The sequence below is a fragment of the Chiloscyllium punctatum genome, chromosome 11 (assembly GCF_047496795.1).
Source record: "Chiloscyllium punctatum isolate Juve2018m chromosome 11, sChiPun1.3, whole genome shotgun sequence".
NCBI classification, from domain to species: Eukaryota; Metazoa; Chordata; class Chondrichthyes; order Orectolobiformes; family Hemiscylliidae; genus Chiloscyllium; species Chiloscyllium punctatum.
Window position 1 is genome coordinate 84384010 of NC_092749.1, and position 21955 is coordinate 84405964.

A 21955-nucleotide genomic window follows, 5' to 3' on the forward strand; every position below is an offset into this window, starting at 1 on the left:
TGGCCATGCTAAATTAACCATAGTGTTCAGGGATGTGTAGGTTAGGTGCATTAGTCAGGGGTAAATGTAGAGTAATAGGGGAATAGGTCTGGGTGGGATATTCTTCGGAGGGTCAGTGTGGACTTGCTGAGCCGAAGGGCCTGTTTCCACACTGTAGGCATTCTGTGATTCTATGAGTGAAGCCTGACTGGGTCAACAATCCTGTTTGAGTGAGATAACCATCAAAAAACTTCACCAGGGCAGGCAAGTGCGGCTAAGTTCAACTCAAAAGATTGAAATAAAGATGGGTTACGTGGAATGAAACAGTAAGGAGTGGAAAATGAGGGGCATGGTCGTCAATGGAAGTGACAGGATCCTGGACAGTGGAGGAAAGAAACTGAGAGACAGAAGAGAGAAACACAATTATAGAAACAAGGGAGATTGGAAACTGTATATTAGGATGGTGAAGTCAGTGGAGTAGTTAGATGGGCAGTGAGAAGGAGAAAGAGAATTGAGTAAGGGGCAGTGCAAGGGTAAAGCTTGGTTTAGGGATACGGATGGGAATGGCATTAAAGGGAAGAGCAGTGATATCAAGGGAGATAGTAAAAGAAACAGTAGACAGAGGGAAATTGGAAAAGGACTGAGGGGGTGACAGAGGAAAGGAGAAGGCAATCTACAGTGTTAGGAAATGTATAATTTAGAGGGGTAGAGTAGACAGTGAAGGATTCAAATTAAAAAACAACAACCATCGTTTTTCTCTGTACAGAGCCTTGCAGAAAATATATGTTTCAAACCAACAGTGGTGATGCTGCTGTGCATCCATGTACATGTAGAAGCATTCACAGTCTATGTTTCTGAAAGTTAAGGAAATGCAGATAAAATTGTTATGTAGGCAATAGATTCTGATGCTGTAAGGCTGTCCCAGTGGGGATAATGAAGGCCACCAGTGTCATACTAAAATAATTGCTACATTCACAGAATGCAATGTAAAGATCAAGCTACAAATAACTTGCAGTAGGGCTCTTGTGACACAGTGGTAGTGTTCCTAGTTCTGAACCAAGAGGCCCAAATTCAAGTTTCATCTGCTCCAGAGGTGTGTAAAAACATCCTGAACAGGTTTATGAAAAAATGTCTACAAATAGTTTTGCACATGGCAGCATCAAGAAGGGGAAAGACAGTCATTGGTCATGGAAGATACACCTCACCATGGAGAGATTGCTGCAGCGCAAGCTTTCATCGCACGCATGAGCAACTTGGCAAGGGCACAAAGGATGGCTCGACTCTGTCAAGGTTTCAAATTGAAAGCATGATTAACAAGCGTATTAAACAAATGCTGATTCCTGGGATGGCAGGACTGATGTAAAAAGAAGAGTGGATTGGTAAGGACCAAATTTACTAGAGTTTCAAAACGTGAGGTGAGATCTTGTAGAAACCTATAAAATTCGAACAGGACTATGCAGGAAGGAAGTTCCCAAAACCAGGGAGTCAGAACAAGGAGTCACAGTGTCGGGATACAGGATAGCACTGGAATGAGGGGAAATTTCTTCACACAGAGTGGTGAGCCTGTGGAACTCTCTGAAACTGAAAGTGGTCGAAGACAAAACATTGAATATTTTCAAGAAGGACTTAGGGCGAGAGGGATCAATGGGTATATAGAGAAAACTTGGACAGGTATTGAGTTGGATGATTGCTATGATCATATTGATTGGCAGAGCAGTCTTGAAGGGCCAAATGGCCCACTCCAGCTCTGTTTTTACAGAATCATAGAATCATTGAATTTTACAATAGAGAAGGAAGCCATTCACCCATCATGTCTGCACCAGCTCCAGAAAGAGCTACCCAGCTAGTCCATTTCTCCAGCCCTATCCATCACCCTCTACATTCATCACTTTCAACTATATATCCAGCTCTTTTCGAAACCTCCTGTGGAATCCACTCCACCATTTTCCCAGGCAGCAGATTCCAAATCCTAACAACCCACTGAGTAAAGCGATTTCCCCTCATTTCACTCCTGGCTGCCTTGTAGATAATCTTGAAATTTTGACTCCTAGTCACTGACATGTGCTTCTGTATCATTCATGGTATTTCTTCACTAAACAGTACTATCATGCCAGATGTTAATCAATTAAATCCAGTTGTTGTACTAGGATTATTGGAATGAAGAAGGGGGGAGGAGAAGAGGAAGGAAATCCTAGTGCAATAAGAACCAGAGATATAATGCTCAGATATAATGCAGCAGTGGACAAATAAGCAGTATCTGGAGAGGGGAACCAAGTTTCCAACATTATCAAGCAGTACAACTAGTGAGGGTACACCAAAGGCTTTGCAGCTACCTTGTGGATGAATGAAAGGCAGTGCCAGACACCTTCACATGACAGGGGCAGATCTATAGCTAGGCAGACGGAGTGGCCTGTGGCACTGAATACCACAGGAGCATTGATGTTCCTAACCATCAGCTGATTTCAAGCTTGAAATGTGGATGTGTGTGGCATCTCCCAATTGCTTTCTCACAAGTGTACTGGTGAGTTCACCATTGCCACTTACAGTAAAACAATACAGTTGTTCAATGTCACCTAAGACCCAAAAGCTAATGTTCCAGATATTGCTGGGTTCCTTTAGGTACAAGAGGTCTCTGACTGCATCCATGTAGTGCACAGAGCTCCATGGCATCACCCAACCAGATTCATGAACATGAAGGGGATTTCATTCCTTAAATGACCAGCTCAATTGTGAGCACAGGCAACAATTCCTGCGGATGTGTGCTTGCTGTTTAGGGGACTGTCATGATGGTTACATTCTACTCAACTCCAAAGGTTCCTCAAATATTCATTCCCCTGCATTATCTCCAGCTCTGGCTCATGGGTGACAAGGTTTACTCTGAAAGCAAGCTAATTAATCCATTGCAAACCTTTAAACCAGTGTTAAAAATGCTAAAATGCTACCCATATATTCACTATAGCCATGTCCATCATTGAAGGGCATTTTTTTTTATTTGAAGATGTGCTTCCATATGGACTATTCAGGAAGAGTATTCCATCATTTGCTGAATTGTGTCTCCAGAATAGTGATTGGTTGGAACACCTTTCACAACCTAGCTCAATGGCAGGGTTAGAACCAGAAGAGGGGGAGGTAGAGTGACCTCAGATGAGGAAGAAGGGGAGACTGACAGAGATGCTGAGGGTGCCACTGTTGATGGCAAGGATGCTGAAGAAGATAGAGTGCGATTAAAAGAGGTAGCCAAGCCCACAAGAATCTGATAGCATCTAAAACATGGGTGAATTACTTTGCATCAACATATATAGATAATTAGAATTATGATGCAGAGGCACTTCTGCCATAAAGGAAATGTTTGCTTTCTACCTTTAAAATGTTATTAAATTTCTTTGTTTGCCTTTAGTTGTTAATTAAATTGTCCCCCTCGCACCAGTAATCTTTGGTCTGTTTCCTTCCCAGAGCATCAGTATAGGCATGCAGGATTACATAGGAGCTGCATTTATGTGACTCAAACCTCAGTTCAAAAGGACAATTCATCTACCACAGAGCTTCTTGCTGCTCCAAAATGTCATGTGCTCTTGAATATTCAGGTCCCAACTTTTGTTGTCTTACAGCCATGGATTCTTCTGTCTTCCTAATGTTAGACATTGAGGAAATTACAAGCAAATATTGAACTAGTCGGTTAGTTCAAACATTGGGCACTTGGTTTTAATCGCATCATGAGGCAAAAGACAGGTGAAATGATTCTAAAGGCAACACAATTGAAGGCAGTGTGGTTAATGACATGGCAATGGAAATGCAAAAGGCCAAGTTTGCACATGAACAGCTCAGAAAATGTAGTGGAATAGCTCTGTATATTAAGGATAATTAAAGTAGAATCATGAGAGATGGTTACTAAGGAGCACAATCAATGTGAACAAGACTGCAGCAGAGTGACAAAGTCTGACCGAGTTTCTTATTACTGTTGGGAACCTGGTTCCAGGTGGAATTTTGATGCAAAGGGAGTCAGAAGTATTTTCACCAGGGATTCACCAGCTTGACTACTTTGGACACAGGTGACATTCCTGGTGTTTTTTATTCTGTTAACAATGATAAAACTTTATGTTGTTGTTGTTGCTATTATTGACATTTGATTCAAAGTAGACAAAACCCAAGTCTTATATTTCCACTGGTTGAATGTAACTGAGTGCATCTGTTAACTAAACTTCCAATTACAAGCTCATTTACAATTATCTTAGATTTTCTTAATGAATTTTGGTTCTTAACTATGTGCCTGGCACGAACAACAATTTTGATGCAGTGCTGTTTTTGATCGCTGTTTCACATTCATTGTCGCTGAGAATCTGCCTCAGGGTTTCAAATTTGGTTTCAATAAGCTTTGACCATGATAGAACTGATTGGAATGGATTACTCCTAAAAGTCCTATAAAAGAAAATCTGGCAAATGCACTGGATGCTCAATTATACTCCAGTGATTGTCAATTTTACAGCAAAGTTTATGTAGGTTCATTACAATCAAATTCAATGCTTAAGGTCAATAAGAATTGATCTTAGGAAGGTACCAGCTAGTCATTATCATCAGTCTGAAATACTTCTCATTGTAATTCATTTTCAGTCATAGAGTGAAACAGTCATACAGCAGGGAAACAGACCCTTCTGTCCAACTTGTCCATGCTGACCAGACATCATAATCTAACATAGTCCATTTGCCAGCAATTGGCCCATATATCCCTGAACCCCTGCTATTCATATACCCATCCAGATGCCTCTTAAATGTTGTAATTGTACAAGACTCTGCCACTTCTTCCGGCAGCTCGTTTCATATAGGCACTGTGCTCTGCATGAAACAGTTACCCCTTGGGTACTTTATAAAAAACTTTCCTTTCTCACCTTAAACCTATGCCTTCTGGTTTTGGACTCGTCCACTACAGGAAAACAACCTATTCAACCTAACTATGCCCCTCATAATTTTCTAGACCTTTATAAGGTCACCTCTCAGCCCTTGACACTCCACAGAAAAAAAGCCCAGCCTATTCAGCCTTCCCCTATGACTCAAACTCTCCAGCCTTCTTCCCATTCTCCAAGTAAATACTGCACATAATGATTTTCCCTTCAATAGTATGCATTGTCCAATCCTAAAATCCATGCACAAATGCCTGGCACATACATGCTACATTCCTCCTTGCTCTAATCTTTACAGAGCATTCTATAATGCCTTTCATTACCTCAGAATATTCTAAAACAACCTATATAGGGGAGTACTTTTACAATGTACTTACTTGTAAATATAATGTAGGAAACACACATGCCGAGTTACTCACAGCAAGCTCCCACAAACACCAATGTAATAATAATCCGTTAATGTTTTAAAGGATGTTAGTTGAGTGATGCATTTTGGGCAGGACACAAGGGAAAATGCCCTGATGTCAATCCAAAGAGGCAGCACTGAACAGACAAAACAAAGCAAGCAATATGGTGAGACTAGTTCTCGGAAAAGCCCATCCAGAAGTAAGAATAAAGCAATGATCAAAAGCCACTTATGATAATATAACTCACGTGAAGAGAAATTCTGATCTCTTGTCATATATCCTGTTTTTTGTGTTCTTGCCATAATCAGTGATTGATTTTGGAACACAATAGGAGTTGGATTTTGAACTAAAAACCATGCTAACATTTTAAGATAAGTTAGGTAGATGGTAGAGTGAAAAAAAAATGCAATATTCAGGAATACGATCTGTCTATGGGATTGAAAACTCCATTCATGCCAATCTTTGTGGGGGATAATCATCAAAACCGACAGTGTAATCATGTTTCTGTGTCATAATTTCATCATAAAGTTGCAGCTTTTTAGTTTGAACCAATTAATCTTTATTGTTCACTTTGGAGGAAGTCTGTCCTGTGTGTTTAAAAACTCATTGTTACCTATAAATTGGGGAACCTAAATGCTGAAGGGCCTAGATCAAGGGGGTGTAGATATAAGATTAGATGATGCAATTTGTTTGGTATGATCGCAAATATAAAAGATGTTGAACTCTTTTTGGGCCTTCAGCTACTAACAGGATCATATTTTCCAAACGCCTGTCATAGTTATAGTCCTCCTTAATGTTTTGCTAATCTAATATTGAAACAAAACATGTGTGTCTGAGCTTATGATAGCCAAATCACACTTAACTCCCTTTGATATCATAGACAATATTTAACAAGGCTGAGTTAAAGACAAAAATAAGTTTAATGGACAACAGTGACGGTGAGGATTTCAGATTGTCACATTTCATGATGAAACCATAAGACTTCGCTATATCTGACAACCAGGCTACTTGTCTTGATGGATTGTCCTCTGCTCAGTTTGCCAGGAAGCCGTCTGGGAAGCATTTCGGATTTTCTTGGACAGAATTCCAGAGAATGAAGAGTACCAGCAATGGGTCAATATTTGTCAGCGAGAAACACATTATCTATTCCAGATTGGGCAAAACTTCAGTGAATCCCAAGAACATCTAACCATGGTTCAAAAGGTAAGGAATCAACTTTGAACAGAGACAGTCTTGGACGCTAACTCATTTTGTGCAAGTTTTACTCACAGCTTTCCACAATAATGAGCATTGAGATTTAAAATATTCACATCAATGGTATTCTACCATTTTAATATTACACTGATATGAAATTCAGTCATATTAAATGTAAGAATCCAATTTGCCTTGTAGAGTTTTCCATATCGTTATTACACTTTCTTAAAAGATTAAAAATGATGGTTTTCCATTGCTTCACAGAGACTGGGTATCCAAGATAGTGATCTTCAACCAAGGTAAGCAACAGCTATGTTGTGGAAACCTATTGCATTAGGCCTTTTGCTACTGTTCGCTTCATCAAAAGTTGTCAAAAATGTCACATCATCACAAAAATACCATAGAGCAGTATTTAGCTCTTGTGTTTCCACACTTTATATAAATATAACAATGTTCTGACTGAGTAATTGTGACGACTATGTAAATCCCAAACTGAAGCAGGTCAAGATATTTTCATAACTGAGTATTAGCTCAAATTGAAGTGATTTATATTATTATTGTTTATATATGTAGTCCATATTAAGTGTCTTTTTGAATAATAACAAATAAGCTAAAATGAAATGACAATGTCAGATTTCTAATGTGTATCCCTTTCTCTGTTTGCTGAGCAAGTATTCCTGTGGATAATCAGCCAGGTGAACTTACTACACTAACAGCAGGTATTATTTCATGTCAACTTGTGTTATTTAATTTCTCACATATAAACTGCAAAGCCTTTGAAAATTGATTAAAAACCAAGGTTATTCAGCATCCTCATGAAGTAGATTTTCTTAATAATCTACTTGAATGGGAATGTCCCACTATATTTGAACTAGCCATTAGAAGATAAATGAGATGGACATGGGATATATATAATAATAATTGGAGTTTTGAGAGAGGCAGAAAGGGTTCTGTGACTCACCTTTTGTTATCAAATTTCTCTATTTAATAAACTATCATGTCAGCACTCAAATTGGCAAAAATTCATGTGCAGATTTCTGATCTAGTAAGATCAAAATGACTAAGGTATCACTTCACCACTTGAATATAGGTTAAGATCACACAACACCAGGTTATAGTCCAACGGGTTTATTCAGAGGCGCTAGCTTTCCAAGTGCTGCTGCTTCATCAGGTGGTTTTGGCTAAAGCTAGTGCCTCCGAGTAAACCTGGCGGACTATAACCTGATGTTGTGAGATTTTTAACTTTGTCTACACCAGTCCAACACCCGCATATTCGAGTCACCACTTGAATATGGAGATTTGAAGGGCTGTTGTGATGCAAATGGAAGTGCCCCAATCTCTGGACCATCAAGCCTGGGTTCAGGTCCCACTTTCTCCAGGGGTATGCAATAATACCTCTTTACAGGTTGATTAAATTAATAGAGGTTTGAATTCCTGATTGGCTGACCTGTGCTTTCTGTTTTTTTTCTCAGATGGTATTGATTTCAAACAAGATACTTACAACATTTAAGAATGGTGGACTAACTGACAAAAGTCAAAATATTGACAGAGATTCCATGTTAGGTTGTACCTTGATAGTCAGAGCTGTACATGTAACTCACACTTTGCAGAAGATAAAATATTTTTTAAAAACAGTGTATTATACCTTGCTGTTGTTTTCTAGTTTCTATTGACAGGCAGCACCAGAATAATCTATAATAGTTATTCCAGTAAGATGTCAGAGTCGGTGGACATCTTGGGGCTGCAATCTTTGACCTTCCAGTTAATAAGCAGGTGTTCCTTTACTGAAGGTGCTGGAGAAACGTACCAATTCTGGCAGCACAGAAACATGGCGCTTCTTCTAAAGAAGAGTCATATTGGATGTGAAATGTGAACGTTCTCTCTCCATAGATGCTGCAAGACCTGCTGAGTTCCTCCAGCATTTTCTCTTTGAAATCCAGATTTCCAGCATCTGCAGTATTTTGTTTTTACTCCGAGACTAATTCTATCAGTCAATTTTGTCATACAGCAAGACTTATAGCATCAGGGTATCTTTCTGCTTCTCTAACTTCTGATTGGTATCATTTTCTTCAGAGATCCCTGCTGTCCCAGTGTCAAAAACCACATCAATTCCAAACATTGTGGTCTCTAATGAGATTGTGAATGAAACTAAAATTCCTGTTAAGGTGAGATTTGCAAAATTCAATTATTTATTAATTATAAATTTAGATGTGCTATAAAATGGTTCTGAACAAGCAATAAGTACGCTGAGATATGTTAGTCAGATTTGGATGAGCCAGAATTTAAATATTTACAAAATGCAAAATGGAAATCATGACAATTTTGTAAATTTACATAGACAATATATGTCGGCAGGCCAGCAGCAGAGTTCCAATCAATGTCTGTGTTTTTTTAATTCATTCACAGGATGAGGGTATCATTGCCTAGACCAGCATTCATTGCCTAACTCTAATTTGCCAGAGGGCAGTTAAGATCTGGATTCACGTGTCGGTCAGACTAAATGGCATTTTCCTTCCCTAAAGGACATTAGTGGACATTTGAAGTAGGGGAATAATTTGCTTTTATTGTCAACATAAACAAATCTTCTACTCCCACAACAGCTCAATTGAAAAGTCAAGTCATAGACTGTAAGAAACAATCAGATTAATTAGAAAACTGGTGAAAGTAATTAGAGATTACATTTTCTCAACAGTGGATGTGCATGTATTTCAGAGAAAATTTGAATGGACTGATATTCCTTGATACTTAGTGTTTAATATCCACCCCTCCAGAATCTTAATATAATTCAAGATTTGAAAATGTTTAATTTTCCTCGAGGTTTGCCTCATGTAAAGGTTAATTTTCTTCAAGATTGGTGCAGCTAGTTTATTTTTTCCCCCGGTATATCTTCCAGGTTATAAGGACATTACTATTTATAATTTGGTCAAATCTATCACTGCACTTGCAGAATCGTAAGTATCACAGAACATATTCTCTGCAAAGTAGGTATGAGGTGAAGAGATTCATTGCTCGGTGGTGATGTCATCACTATATTGGTAAATGTGCATTAAGTATTTCCTTTTTTTAATAGCACATTCTATGTGATGGATCATATCCTTTCTATCTCCTTCAGGATCTGCATGTAACCAACATTGTCCCAGAGCAGCCATCAGAACAGGTTGTGGAGTTCAGCATTAAACTCAACAATCAAAGTTATAGCAGAGAGTTGAGTGAGCCGAACTCACTCGAGTATCAAGAACTTATCCGAAGGTTTGAGATTCAGGCAAGTTCGTTGAATATACTGACTTCTTGCTGTAAAAAAAGCTGCTCACTTTTCCATGTAGTGAAAATTGAAAAATGTAGTTCAGCTGAATTCATTGGCTGAAACATATATTCTTCTAATTACAAAGAGATCTGGGTGTTCTTGTACACCAGTCAATGAAGGTAAGCATGCAGATACAGCAGGTAGTGAAGAAGGCCAATAGTATGCTGGCCTTCATAACAAGAGGGATTGAGTATAGAAGCAAAGAGGTTCTTCTGCAGCTGTACAGGGCACTGGTGAGACCACACCTGGAATACATAGAACATAGAAGAATACAGCGCAGTACAGGCCCTTTGGCCCTCGATGTTGTGCCGATCCAAGCCCACCTAACCTACACTAGCCCACTCTCCTCCATATGCCTATCCAATGCCCGTTTAAATGCCCATAAAGAGGGAGAGTCCACCACTGATACTGGCAGGGCATTCCATGAACTCACAACTGGCTGAGTAAAGAACCTACCCCTAACATCTGTCCTATACCTACCACCCCTTAATTTAAAGCTGTGTCCCCTAGTAATAGCTGACTCCATACGTGGAAAAAGGTTCTCACTGTCAACCCTATCTAAATCCCTAATCATCTTGTACACCTCAATCAAGACACCCCTAAACCTTCTTTTCTCCAATGAAAACAACCCCAAGTGCCTCAGCCTTTCTTCATATGATCTTCCTACCATACCAGGCAACATCCTGGTAAACCTCCTCTGCACCTGTTCCAGTGCCTCCACATCCTTCCTATAGTATGGCGACCAAAACTGTACACAATACTCCAGATGCGGCCGCACCAGAGTCTTATACAACTGCAACATGACGTCAGGACTCCGGAACTCAATTCCTCTACCAATAAAAGCCAGTACGCCATATGCCTTCTTCACCGCTCTATTTATCTGGGTGGCAACTTTCAAAGATCTGTGTACATGGACACCAAGATCACTCTGCTCATCCACACTACCAAGTATCCGACCATTAGCCCAGTACCCCATCTTTTTGTTACTCTTACTAAAGTGAATCACCTCACACTTAGCTACATTGAACTCCATTTGCCACCTTTCTGTCAGCTCTGCAGCTTACCTATATCCCGCTGTAACCTGACACATCCTTCCTCACTGTCAACAACTCCTCTGACTTTTGTATCATCCGCAAACTTGTTCACCCAACCTTCTAACCCCTCCTCCAGGTCATTTATAAAAATGACAAACAGCACTGGTCCCAAAACAGATCGTTGCGGAACACCGCTAGTAACAGCACTCCAAGATGAACCTTTACCATCAACTACTACCCTCTGTCTTCTTCCAGCCAGCCAATTCCTAATCCAAACCTCCAACTCACCCTCAATGCCATACCTCCGTATTTTTTGCAGTGGCCTACCATGGGGAACCTTATCAAACACCTTACTAAAATCCATATACACCACATCTACCGCTTTCCCCTCATCCACCTCCTTAGTCACCTTCTCGAAGAATTCAATAAGGTTTGTGAGGCATGACCTGCCCTTCACAAAACCATGCTGACTATCCTTGATCACATTATTCCTATCCAGATGTTCATAAATCCTATCCCTTACAATTCTCTTTAAGACTTTGCCCACACCAGAAGTGAGACTTACCGGCATATAGTTACTAGGGTTATCCCTACTCCCCTTCTTGAACAAGGGAACCACATTTACTAGCCTCCAGTCTTCTGGCACTATTCCTGTAGACAACGAGGACATAAAAATCAAGGTCAATGGCTCTGCAATCTACTCCCTTGCTTCCCAGAGAATCCTAGGATAAATACCATCAGGCCCAGGGGACTTATCTATTTTCACCCTTTCCAGAATTTCCAACACCAAAAGTACTGTGTGCAGTTCTGGTCTCCAAATTTGAGGAAAGACATTCTGGCTATTGAGGGAGTGCAGCGTAGGTTCACGAGGTCAATTCCTGGAACAGCGGGACTACCTTACGCTGAAAGACTGGAGCGACTGGGCTTGTATACCCTTGAGTTTAGAAGACTGAGAGGGGATCTGATTGAGACATATAAGATTATTAAAGGATTGGACACTTTGGAGGCAGGAAACATGTTTCTGCTGATGGGTGAGTGCCGAACCAGAGGACACAGCTTAAAAATACGGGGTAGACCATTTAGGACAGAGATGAGGAGAAACTTCTTCACCCAGAGAGTGGTGGCTATGGGGAATGCTCTGCCCCAGAGGGCAGTGGAGGCCCAGTCTCTGGATTCATTTAAGAAAGAGTTGGATAGAGCTCCCACAAGGATTGTGGAATCAAGGGTTATGGAGATATGGCAGGAACAGGATACTGATTAAGGATGATCAGCCATGATCATATTGAATGGTGGTGCAGGCTCAAAGGGCAGAATGGCCTACTCCTGCATCTATCGTCTATTGTCTATTGTCTATTGTCTAATTAAAGTTTTGAGTTTTTGTCTCCATCTGAGAGTGATTATCTCCCACCATCCATTTAAAAGTTAGTGAGGGGACTGTAGCTTCCATTTGTACATTATTGCATGGTCCTGACAGCACAGAAATGGGCTATTCAGTCTAAATGTTCTGCACCAATCGACTCAACCTTACCTCTGTGGATAGCTGTATGAGTACCGGCTATACCTGCCTCTTCACAGGATACATGGACCGATCCCTCTTCCACAGATACACTGGCACTATCCCCACCTTTTCCTCTGCGACATTGATGACTGTATCAGCGCTGCCTTGTGCTCCCACGAGCAGCTTGAAAAATTCATTCACTACTCCATCAGCTTCTACCCTGACCTCAAATTCACCTGGACCATCTTCAACATCCCGTTCCCCTTGAACCTCTCAGTCTTCATCTCTGGTGACCAACTTAATGCTTACATTGACTTTAAACCCACCATCTCCCACAGCTACCTTGACTACACCTCCTCCCACACCCTCTCCTGTAAAAACACTGTCCCTTACTCCCAATTCCTCCATGACCGCCATTTCCACTTCCAGGATGAGCAATTCTGCTCCAGGATACCCCAGATGTCCTCCTACTTCCAGGACCATAATTTCCCCTCCTTGTGATCAACAATGTCCTCAGTCACATCTCCTCTATTTCCTGCACCGCTGCCCTCGACCCCCCCCCCCCCCAAAACCCCGACAAGGGTAGAATCCCCTTGTCCCTCACATTCTACCCCATTAATCTCCATATTCAGCGTATCATCCTCCAGTATTTTCGCCACCAATACTCAGACCCCAGTACCAAAAATATATTTCTCTCCCCACCCCTATCCGCATTTCATACAGACTGTTCCCTCCATCACCCCCTTGTTAGGCCCACAGTCCCCACCAACCCCTTCTCAGCACCAGGGACCCGGGTTTGATTCACACCTCGGTCGACTGTCTGTTTGGAGTTTGCATATTCTCTCCCCGTGTCTGTGTCGGTGTGCTCTAGTTTCCTCCCACAGTCCAAAGATGCACAGGTTAGGTGAATTGACCATACTAAATTGCCCATAGTGTTCAGGGATGTGTAGGTTACGTGCATTAGTCAGGGGTAAATTTAGGGTAATAGAGTGAGGGAATGAGTTGGGTGGGTTACTCTTCAGAGTGTTGATGTGGACCTGTTGGGCTGAAGGGCCAGTTTCCACACGGTAGGGATTCTGTGATTCAAAAATTTAAACATCTGGCACATTCCCCTGCCGCTGTGTGAAGTGCAAAATCTGCACCCACCCCTTTCCCCTCACCTCCTTTCAAGGCCCCAAAGGATCCTTCCACATCCGCAGCGATTTCCTTGCATATCCTCGAACCTCAGTTACTGCATCTAATGATCCCAATGTGACCTCCTCCACATTGGAGAGCCCAGGTGCAAGTTTGCAGATTTGTTCAGAGAACATCTCTAGTCTGTATCCCACCTTCTGGTGGCCATCCATTTCAACTCCCCCTCCCACTCTCCCCATGACATATCCATTCTGCTCCCCCCACCCCCACCCCAAAGTCTAAACATGGCCACCTGCAAACTGAAGGAGGAACACCCCATCTTCTGCCTTGGGAGCCTTCAACCACGTGGCCTCAACATTGAATTCAGCAGTTTCCAAATCTCCTCTCCACTCCCCCCCCCCCAAACCCCACCCCATCTCTGATCCAACCCTCCGACTTGGCGCTGCCCTCTTGACCTGACCTACCTGCCCATCTTCCATCTTACCTATCCACTCTACACTTCCCACCAACCTATCACAATCACATCCCACCTATCGCCATCTCACCTACCTTGCCCCTAGCCCCATCTCCCATTTATTTCTCAGGCCCCTTTCCCTCTTCCCAGTCCTGATGAAGGGTTATGCCAGAAACATCAACTCTCTTGATCCTCAGGTGCTGCCTAACCTGCTGTGCTTCTTCCAGTGCCACACTTTATTGACTCCTATCTCATCAAATCCTAGCACCATAACCTTCTGTGAAGATCTCCTTTGTGTATTTCTTCTAAAATACATATATCCAATTCACCACCAGCACTCAGTGTGGTAGTAAGTTCCAAATTCTTATAACTTTCCTGAGACATCTCTTTACTTGAAAAACCTTTCATTCGCTTGCATTAAAAACATGCAGAGCACAGAAAGCATGCACAATAATATACAGCTATTGAATCAAATATGTTATTTCTGTTCTGTAACTATTGTATAACAATGTAGTATCATATACTGAAAGCTTTAGGTCTATTTCGTGAAATGGCAACAAACTACCTCAGAATCATGAATGGGGTGCCGTACCCAAGTTGCAAAATCCTGCAAATAAACACAACGGGTATCAATACAGAGCGTGCTTTGTAGTTTCCCCAATTATCCAAATACAGCTTTATGATTCAGATATTTATTTCCTTTCCAGATGCGGAATCTTTTTGAAATCCAGCCAGGATTCAAAGAAATTCAAGTATTAGGATCGAGGTAGGTAAACAAAGAAATTAATCATTGTGCTTAACACAGCTATACACATTGTGTTTGAAATGTTAGATATCTCAAAATCTTTGTTCATAAATGCTGAGCCCAAGAAAGGCACTGTTCTGGACTATTCTAATTAGTAGTTGGTGAGAGATGAATGGAGGTAATCTTAAGGAAAGATCTAGTAAAGATGGCTAGACACATTTATCTATGTTTGATATTACTGTTGTTCAAATCTGGAGACAGATGATTCCAATTTCATCTCATTTCACCAGACTTTGCAGATCATCAATAATTACAGATTTCCTCCTACCTTGATGAGTCTTCACTCTTTCCAACCTGGAGAATATTGAAGAACTTGGAATTTGTCCTTGGAAATTCAATTGAACTGATTTAGCTGTTGGTTTTGAAACAGATTCACCATCTTACACTCCTCATTCACACTGTGTTGAAATCAAAAATGATTAGTCTCCTAATAACTCAATCTTTGAAAAGCCTTTAATAATGTACTCTGCAGCCTTGAGTAGGAGTTCTGATGGTTGTGGTGCTTGCCTGGTGGCAGGGCTCAGGATGTTTTTAAATGACTGGAGAAGAATTTGGAGAGTGAGAGAGAAGATGCAGTTGTTGTGGTTCAAGTAGAAATTAATGACCTAGATCAAATGAGAAATGAAGTTCTGCTGAAATGGTTTGAGGATGTAGGATCCAAATTAATAAGGAGAAAGGTTAGAATCTCTGGATGACTACTTGAGCCAAACACAAGTTCACATAGTTGAAGACAGAGGCTTCAAATTGATAAACTGGCCTCTGTATTGGATAAAGAGGATTCTTCTGTTGTAACTGTTCCATTTAAACTGGATTGGGATAAGCCTCCTAACAGATCAAATAACTCAAGCTATAGATTATTCTTGGAAGACTTGACTCTGTTGTACATGTCAGCAATGACCTGCTTAAAAGCCTGAGCCACTTGAAACATTATTGCGTCAACTTTTCAAGGAAGGTGAGCCTTTCTCTGTAAGCCTGTATTGTGGGGATCGTCTCCTTTGAGCTGGGACTCTGCATCCATCTCCACTTGTATGTTGCATGTGGCTACGGAGAATATAGCTGCTGATGTTAAAAACAAAACACTATGAATATTTGAGATCTAACATAAAAACAGTAAGTGCTGGAGAAACTCAGCAGGTCTGCCAATGTCCAGACATTGGAACAAAGTGACCATTTATTTTGATATAGTTGTTATGCTTGCTGCAGTGGCTACTTCTGTTGCTGTTGCTGTTCCTCTTATGTCATCAGAGATCAATAGTTGCATAAACTGCTCCCATTCTGTAGTGAAAGCTGACAGCAGAAAATTCAATGTCGACAAAGTCAAAACCAGCAAAATTTCTAAAATGTTAGAAATCACCTGCAAAGCAGTAAATTCATCACCTCAAAAGAAATGTTGTGATTATAAGTGTTTCATCAGGACATGGCAGCAGCAATACTGTTCCGTTCTTGAAATGCTTTCATGTCTGTCAGTTCCATTCACCATAAACCAAAAACAACCAGCCCAAAAGCATCCATTCACCACTATCGGTTTTTGTAAATTATCCATTTCCACAGCTATGTTGCTTTTTATTCCATGTGCATTTTATCAAATGTTTTTAGAAGGTTATGTACATCACATCAACAGCATTATCTTCATCAAACTTTTCTGTTACCTCTTAAAAGTCTTTAGCAAGTTCAACAAATCCAAGCTAGCTTTCCTTAGTTGACCTGGACTTCCCAGGTGACTATTTATTTTGTCCTGAATTATTGTTTCAAGAATCTTCCCCAACAACAAAAATTAAACTGACGGTTTTGTAGTTGCTGAGCTCATCTTTAGATCTTTCTCAAACAATGGTGTAACACTTGAAATTCTGCAGCCCTCTGGCACCATTCCTGACTCCAAGATAGATTGGAAAATTATGATAAGTGCTGTGGTAATTTCTGCTACCACTTCTTTCAGTATTCTTGGATGCATCTGATCAAGTTCATGGGCATTATCAACTTTATGTACAGACTATGTGTTTAATACCTCTTCCTTAAACACTTTAATTGAATTACCTCATCTTTCACAGTGACCTGAGGTGCACCTTCTTTTTTTAATTCAGGACATTTTCCAGTTTCATAAAACCAACTTCCATGAAGTTAGAATTCTTGTTCCTTGGTTATTGAGCTGGGTGGCACCAGATTGAGTGCAGTAGTTGTCCAGTGCAGGGGCAAGCTAGGCATAAGGGCAGGAGGGGAGGGGGGGTTTCAGTAATCTGAAACTGCATTGATATTTCCTATAAGTGAATAAACCATAAACCAGACTTCACCCCTCACTCCCCCTAATACCCACTCTCCCTATAAACATTCCCCATTCCACTTCATGCATCCATCCACACTGGATGGTTCTTCATATGCATATGAGTGGATTGTTTCTGATAAAATAACATTTTTATTGATTTTAAATCTCCACCTACATCCAAACCTGCTGTACCTTTGCAATTAAAGTTTGTCCCACAATATATAGATATTGAGTCAGTACACAAGAGATGTGAAGTTAAATACTTCAGTAGTTCAGAAGAATAGAAAAAAACAGTGGCTGAATTTTACCAAAATTGGCATTCAGTTTCAGAGATTAAGTAATTATTTCTCACTTTGAGCTCTCAGGCATTATCTCACACAATTCTCTGTGGCTTTCCTCATTATGTATACACCTTACCAACTATGGCACCCTGCTTGCATTATCATGTGCTCCATAATAGCAGACACACTTTTCACAGAGCATGTTTGCAGAGGCTATCTTGTGTTTACCAGTCATCTTTTTAAGGTATTGAGCTTTTCAAACAAAGCAACAACATGACAATTCTCAAGTACATAAAAATTATGGCAGATCCCTGGGAACATGGTGCAGTCTGAGATATTATACCAATGATCATAGATGACTTGTATGATGATGGAATAGAACCCTTTTCTGTTGATGAAGTTAGCTGCATTAGGATATGGTGCTCTTAATGCAACCTGTGTACATTCTATAGCACTGAGGTCACCAGCTATTTGGCAAAGCCTACTTCTCGGCTGCCTTGTCACAGAGAAACAAGTTGCAGCGATGTGATCTTGCACAAATTTAATCAGTAACAGTCGTAATACATTTATGGATTGAGGATTGTGAGATTCACATGGATCCCAGTTGCATAACATTTTAACAAAGCCCTGACCCTTACAGCCACCAGGGTAGGATGGTCAACCACCCTTTCAGGTCTACTGGAACAGCTGACATAGCTCAATGACAGTGTCCCAGGATATCTTTTGATTAGAGCAACTTTATGCCTCACTCCCTTCCCCTTACTGAATATTCTACATAAGCGATAGACCAAGCCTCTGACTGTTCCCGTTCAACTCCTGATTGATTTTCCATGATTTCTCCAGTCTTATTACATTGGACCTGATGGACTGACTGGAGCCCACTTGCTGGCCTGCAGTGATATGGAGCCCCTGAGCACACCATGCAGTGGATTGACAGTGTCCAAGCACCAAGCCTGACATCAGTCTCTGGCCTTGACTGACTGTGGCAGTACCTGTCAACTGATTACCATCCAAGTCCATGGTGACTTCACCAAGGACTCCTCCCTTAGACTTGGAGACATGTCCATTTGATTAAAGTGCATTCACTGTGTTTGCAATGGCACATGCTGTAGATGTGACATTGACAAATGATGCTGTACAGCAACGTGTCCACCACCTTGCTGGAGCCACCTATTTCCTACTTTGACTTTTGTGTCAGGAATTGTTGTTATATAGTTTCTAGCTGCCAATGCTTGGGAGAATAGGAAATTGTAAATGAATGAGGCAAGATTCAGTGCTTATGACATGCACATACATGCAAATAAGTTGGTCACTGTTTATGAGCAAGATTCTTATCTCACTATTTAGCACTTGATTGAAAAAAAATTGAATATATAATGTTGAGAATCTGATTTTTCCAGTATCACCATATTTTCTCAACCATTTTGACTTTCCCTATATCATTCAGCAGCTGGGAAAATTTGGCTCAGATGTTCTTTAAACAGTGAGAAACTATTAAATTCAGAGAGACAGTTCTGATGTTAGCACCAAAGGAAAGATATACTTACCTGAGATGGACACAAAGATGATTGTCAGAGAGGATCATGCTTTGAGGAGAGATTAAGAAGACCAGGCTTATAGTGTCTGAAATTTAGAAGAATGAGGGTGATCTAATTGAAATACATAAAATTCTAAAAGGGCTGGGTGGGTTAAATGCTAAGAGGCTATTTTCCTAGATGTAGAATGTAGAAGCAGTGATGACAATATCAAGATAAAGAGTCAACTATTTAGGTCAGATATAAGTAATAATTTCTTAATAGGTGAAAGTGAGTACTGCAGATGCTGGAGATTAGAGTCAAGAGTGTGGTATTGGAAAAGCACAGCAGGTCAGGCAGCAACCAAGGAACAGAAAAATTGATGCTTTGGGCAAAAGCCCTTCATCAGGAATGCCTGATGAAGGGCTTTTGCCCAAAATGTCGATTTTTCTGCTCCTCGGATGCTGCCTGACTTGCAATAATTTCTTAATAGAGAGGGTTCAGAATCTTTGGACTTCTCTACCCTAAAGGTCTGTCGACATTCAGTCATTGCTTATGTTCAACACTGATAAATGGGCTCTTAAATCCAAAGAAAATAAAGGATATAGAAATTGGACAGGAAAATGCAGCTGAGGTCTACACACAAGCACATTATCATCATAGAATTGTAGTCATAGTTAGATTCCCTACAGTGTGGAAACAGGCCCTTCAGCCCAACAAGTCCACACCGACCCTCCAAAGAGTAACCAACCCACAGCCATTTCCCTCTGACTAATACACCTAACACTATGGGCAATTTAGCATGGCCAATTCACCTGACCTGCACATCTTTGGACTGTGTGAGGAAACCCATGCAGACACTGGGGGAATGTGCAAACTCCACACAGACTGTCGCCCAAGGCTGGAATCGAACCTGGAACTGTGAGGCAGCAGTGCTAACCACTGAGCCACCATGCCACCCAATAGTTATAGTATTATAGCATAGAGTCATACAGCGTGGAGACAGACCCGTCGGTCCACTTAGTCCATGCTGACCATGTTGCCAAATTGAACTGGTCCCATTTGCCTGCACTTGGCCAATACCCTCCAAAATGTTTCTATTCATGTACATATCTAAATGTCTTTTAAGTGTTCCAATTGTACTTGCATCCAGCACTTCCTCTGCCAGTTCATTTTACACATCGTTCATTCCACTGTGTAAAAAACGTTACTCCTCATGGCCTTGATAAAACTTTCTCCTCTCACTTGAAAAATATGTCCCATAGTTTTGAACTCCACCACCCTGGGGAAAGGACACCTGCTATTCACCTTATAGTCCTCATGATTTTATAAATCTCTATGCACCCTCAATCTCCTACGCTCCAGTGAGAAAAGTCCCAAGCTATTTTATAATCCAAACCCTCCATTTCCAGCAATATCCTGGTAAATCTTTTCTGAACCCTCTCCAATTTAATAATATCCTTCCTATGTTTTGAAAGACAGGCAGGGTTGAAGGGCTTAATTTTTCATTGACTTTTTCTTTATAACTTTTCTCCTACAATGCACTCCAAGAATTTAAAATTACTGCTTCCTGATTGTCACTGTTACCATTTTTATGTTTGGCAGTGTTCTGGAATCTGATCATTCACTGCAGATTCTCATGTTTTATTTACCTGTTGTTGTTTTATGTCTAAAAGTCATATGACTTTGTTTGCTGTGCTCACTGTGCTATGTTGTACACAACAATTTTGGCTTGGATCAAAAGTACATTTTTATCAAAATACTGCATCACTCTATGCTTTTAAGGAGAGTTCCTTGCCTATGTAAATACATTTCTCAGTTACCTCTCATGCTCAGTTCTGTAATCTCATATAATGAATGGTGCCCGTAGTTCCACAACAACGAGGAGAAATTGGTTCTGTTGTGATTGAGGAATGGGTAAGATGAGAGCCACAAAATGGGCAGTCTGCATCACCGAGAGGAGCAGGAAAGGTGAAGACCTCATGACAGGCAATCAGCATCATCTAGAGGTGATGATAAATGAAGATCCCAAGGTGGTCAGCATAACAGAGGAGTCGGTTAAAAAAAGGAATCCTGTGGCAGGAAGACAATAACACAGCTGGATCAGTTGGAGCCGACTGGAATTGATTCTTGTTCCAAGAGAGAGAAAGGAGGTAGCTCTTTGATGAGTTCTCTCCTAAGTGTTTGTAGTCATTTTATTCTTAAATGCTAAGGTTAATAAAATATACATAATACATCATATGCAAGTGGATGATATAACTAAATAATTCAAATCATTCATGATGACAGTTCAAGTGATGTGTCCTAGATGCAGCACGTAGAAACTGTTGGAAATCATTATGATTCAGGGAGCAAATTCTGGAGTAAGTGTTTGAAGTTTGAGCAATTTTGGCTCAGATGAGCTGGAGACTGAAATAAACACACTGCAACATCCAGTGAGTGGGAAAATTACCTGGATTCTTTGTGGCAGGAGGCAGCCACACCCCTTATGATAGCGCTTTCTGATCTGGTCAGGATCAGGTGGGCATGATTCTCAGTAAGTTATGTAGGGAAGGGACAGAGGACAGGAATGTAGATGTGTCATTTTCTACAACTGTTCAATCGGTCTGGGAGTCTCTTAGCCTGTTTAATTGAATGCAGGGGCTACTAGAGGATAAGCAAACTGACCATGCACCATGGTACAATAAGATGTTCTCTTGGGATGAGCACCAAGTAATGTAGTGGTAGTAGGTGATAGTATAGTGAGGAGGATTAACACCATTGTCTAAAAGAAAGAGCAAGATCCAGGTAGCTGTGTTTCTTGCCCAATGCCATGGATCAGGACATTTGCTTAGGGCTGGAAAAGAACTTGCAGTGGAGGGGGAGAATTCAATGGTCATGGTCTGTATAGGTGCCGATGATTACATAGGTAAAATTATGTGAGAGGTTCTGCATAAACAGTATGAAGAGGTGGACACTAAATTAAAATTTGATTATTAACTGAGCTGTGTGTGAATTCACATTGGATACATAGAATTAAAGAGATGAATACAGGATTCAAAGAAATGGGTTCCAGTCCAGTGGACACCTGTACTGAGGAAAGTTTGTACCTGAATCATGCTGGGAACTGTGTTCTTGTGAATTGCATGACTGGGGAACTAATAAATAATAACCATAAAGGGAAATAGTAAATGAATACAATCTGATAGCCATTATA

At 40.7% G+C, this 21955-nt stretch overlaps 1 protein-coding gene across 2 annotated transcripts in view; it reads left to right on the top strand.

Annotated features, from left to right (window-relative positions):
• Positions 1–21955, top strand: part of impg1a (interphotoreceptor matrix proteoglycan 1a) — a 139653-nt gene that overhangs the window by 55277 nt on the left and 62421 nt on the right. For both annotated transcript variants that reach the window (XM_072581143.1, XM_072581144.1), the window contains exons 3-8: positions 6318–6484; positions 6740–6774; positions 7148–7194; positions 8549–8640; positions 9588–9737; positions 14607–14665. In XM_072581143.1, the coding sequence (XP_072437244.1) occupies positions 6318–6484; positions 6740–6774; positions 7148–7194; positions 8549–8640; positions 9588–9737; positions 14607–14665 (550 nt within the window). The remainder of the gene's footprint in view (positions 1–6317; positions 6485–6739; positions 6775–7147; positions 7195–8548; positions 8641–9587; positions 9738–14606; positions 14666–21955) is intronic.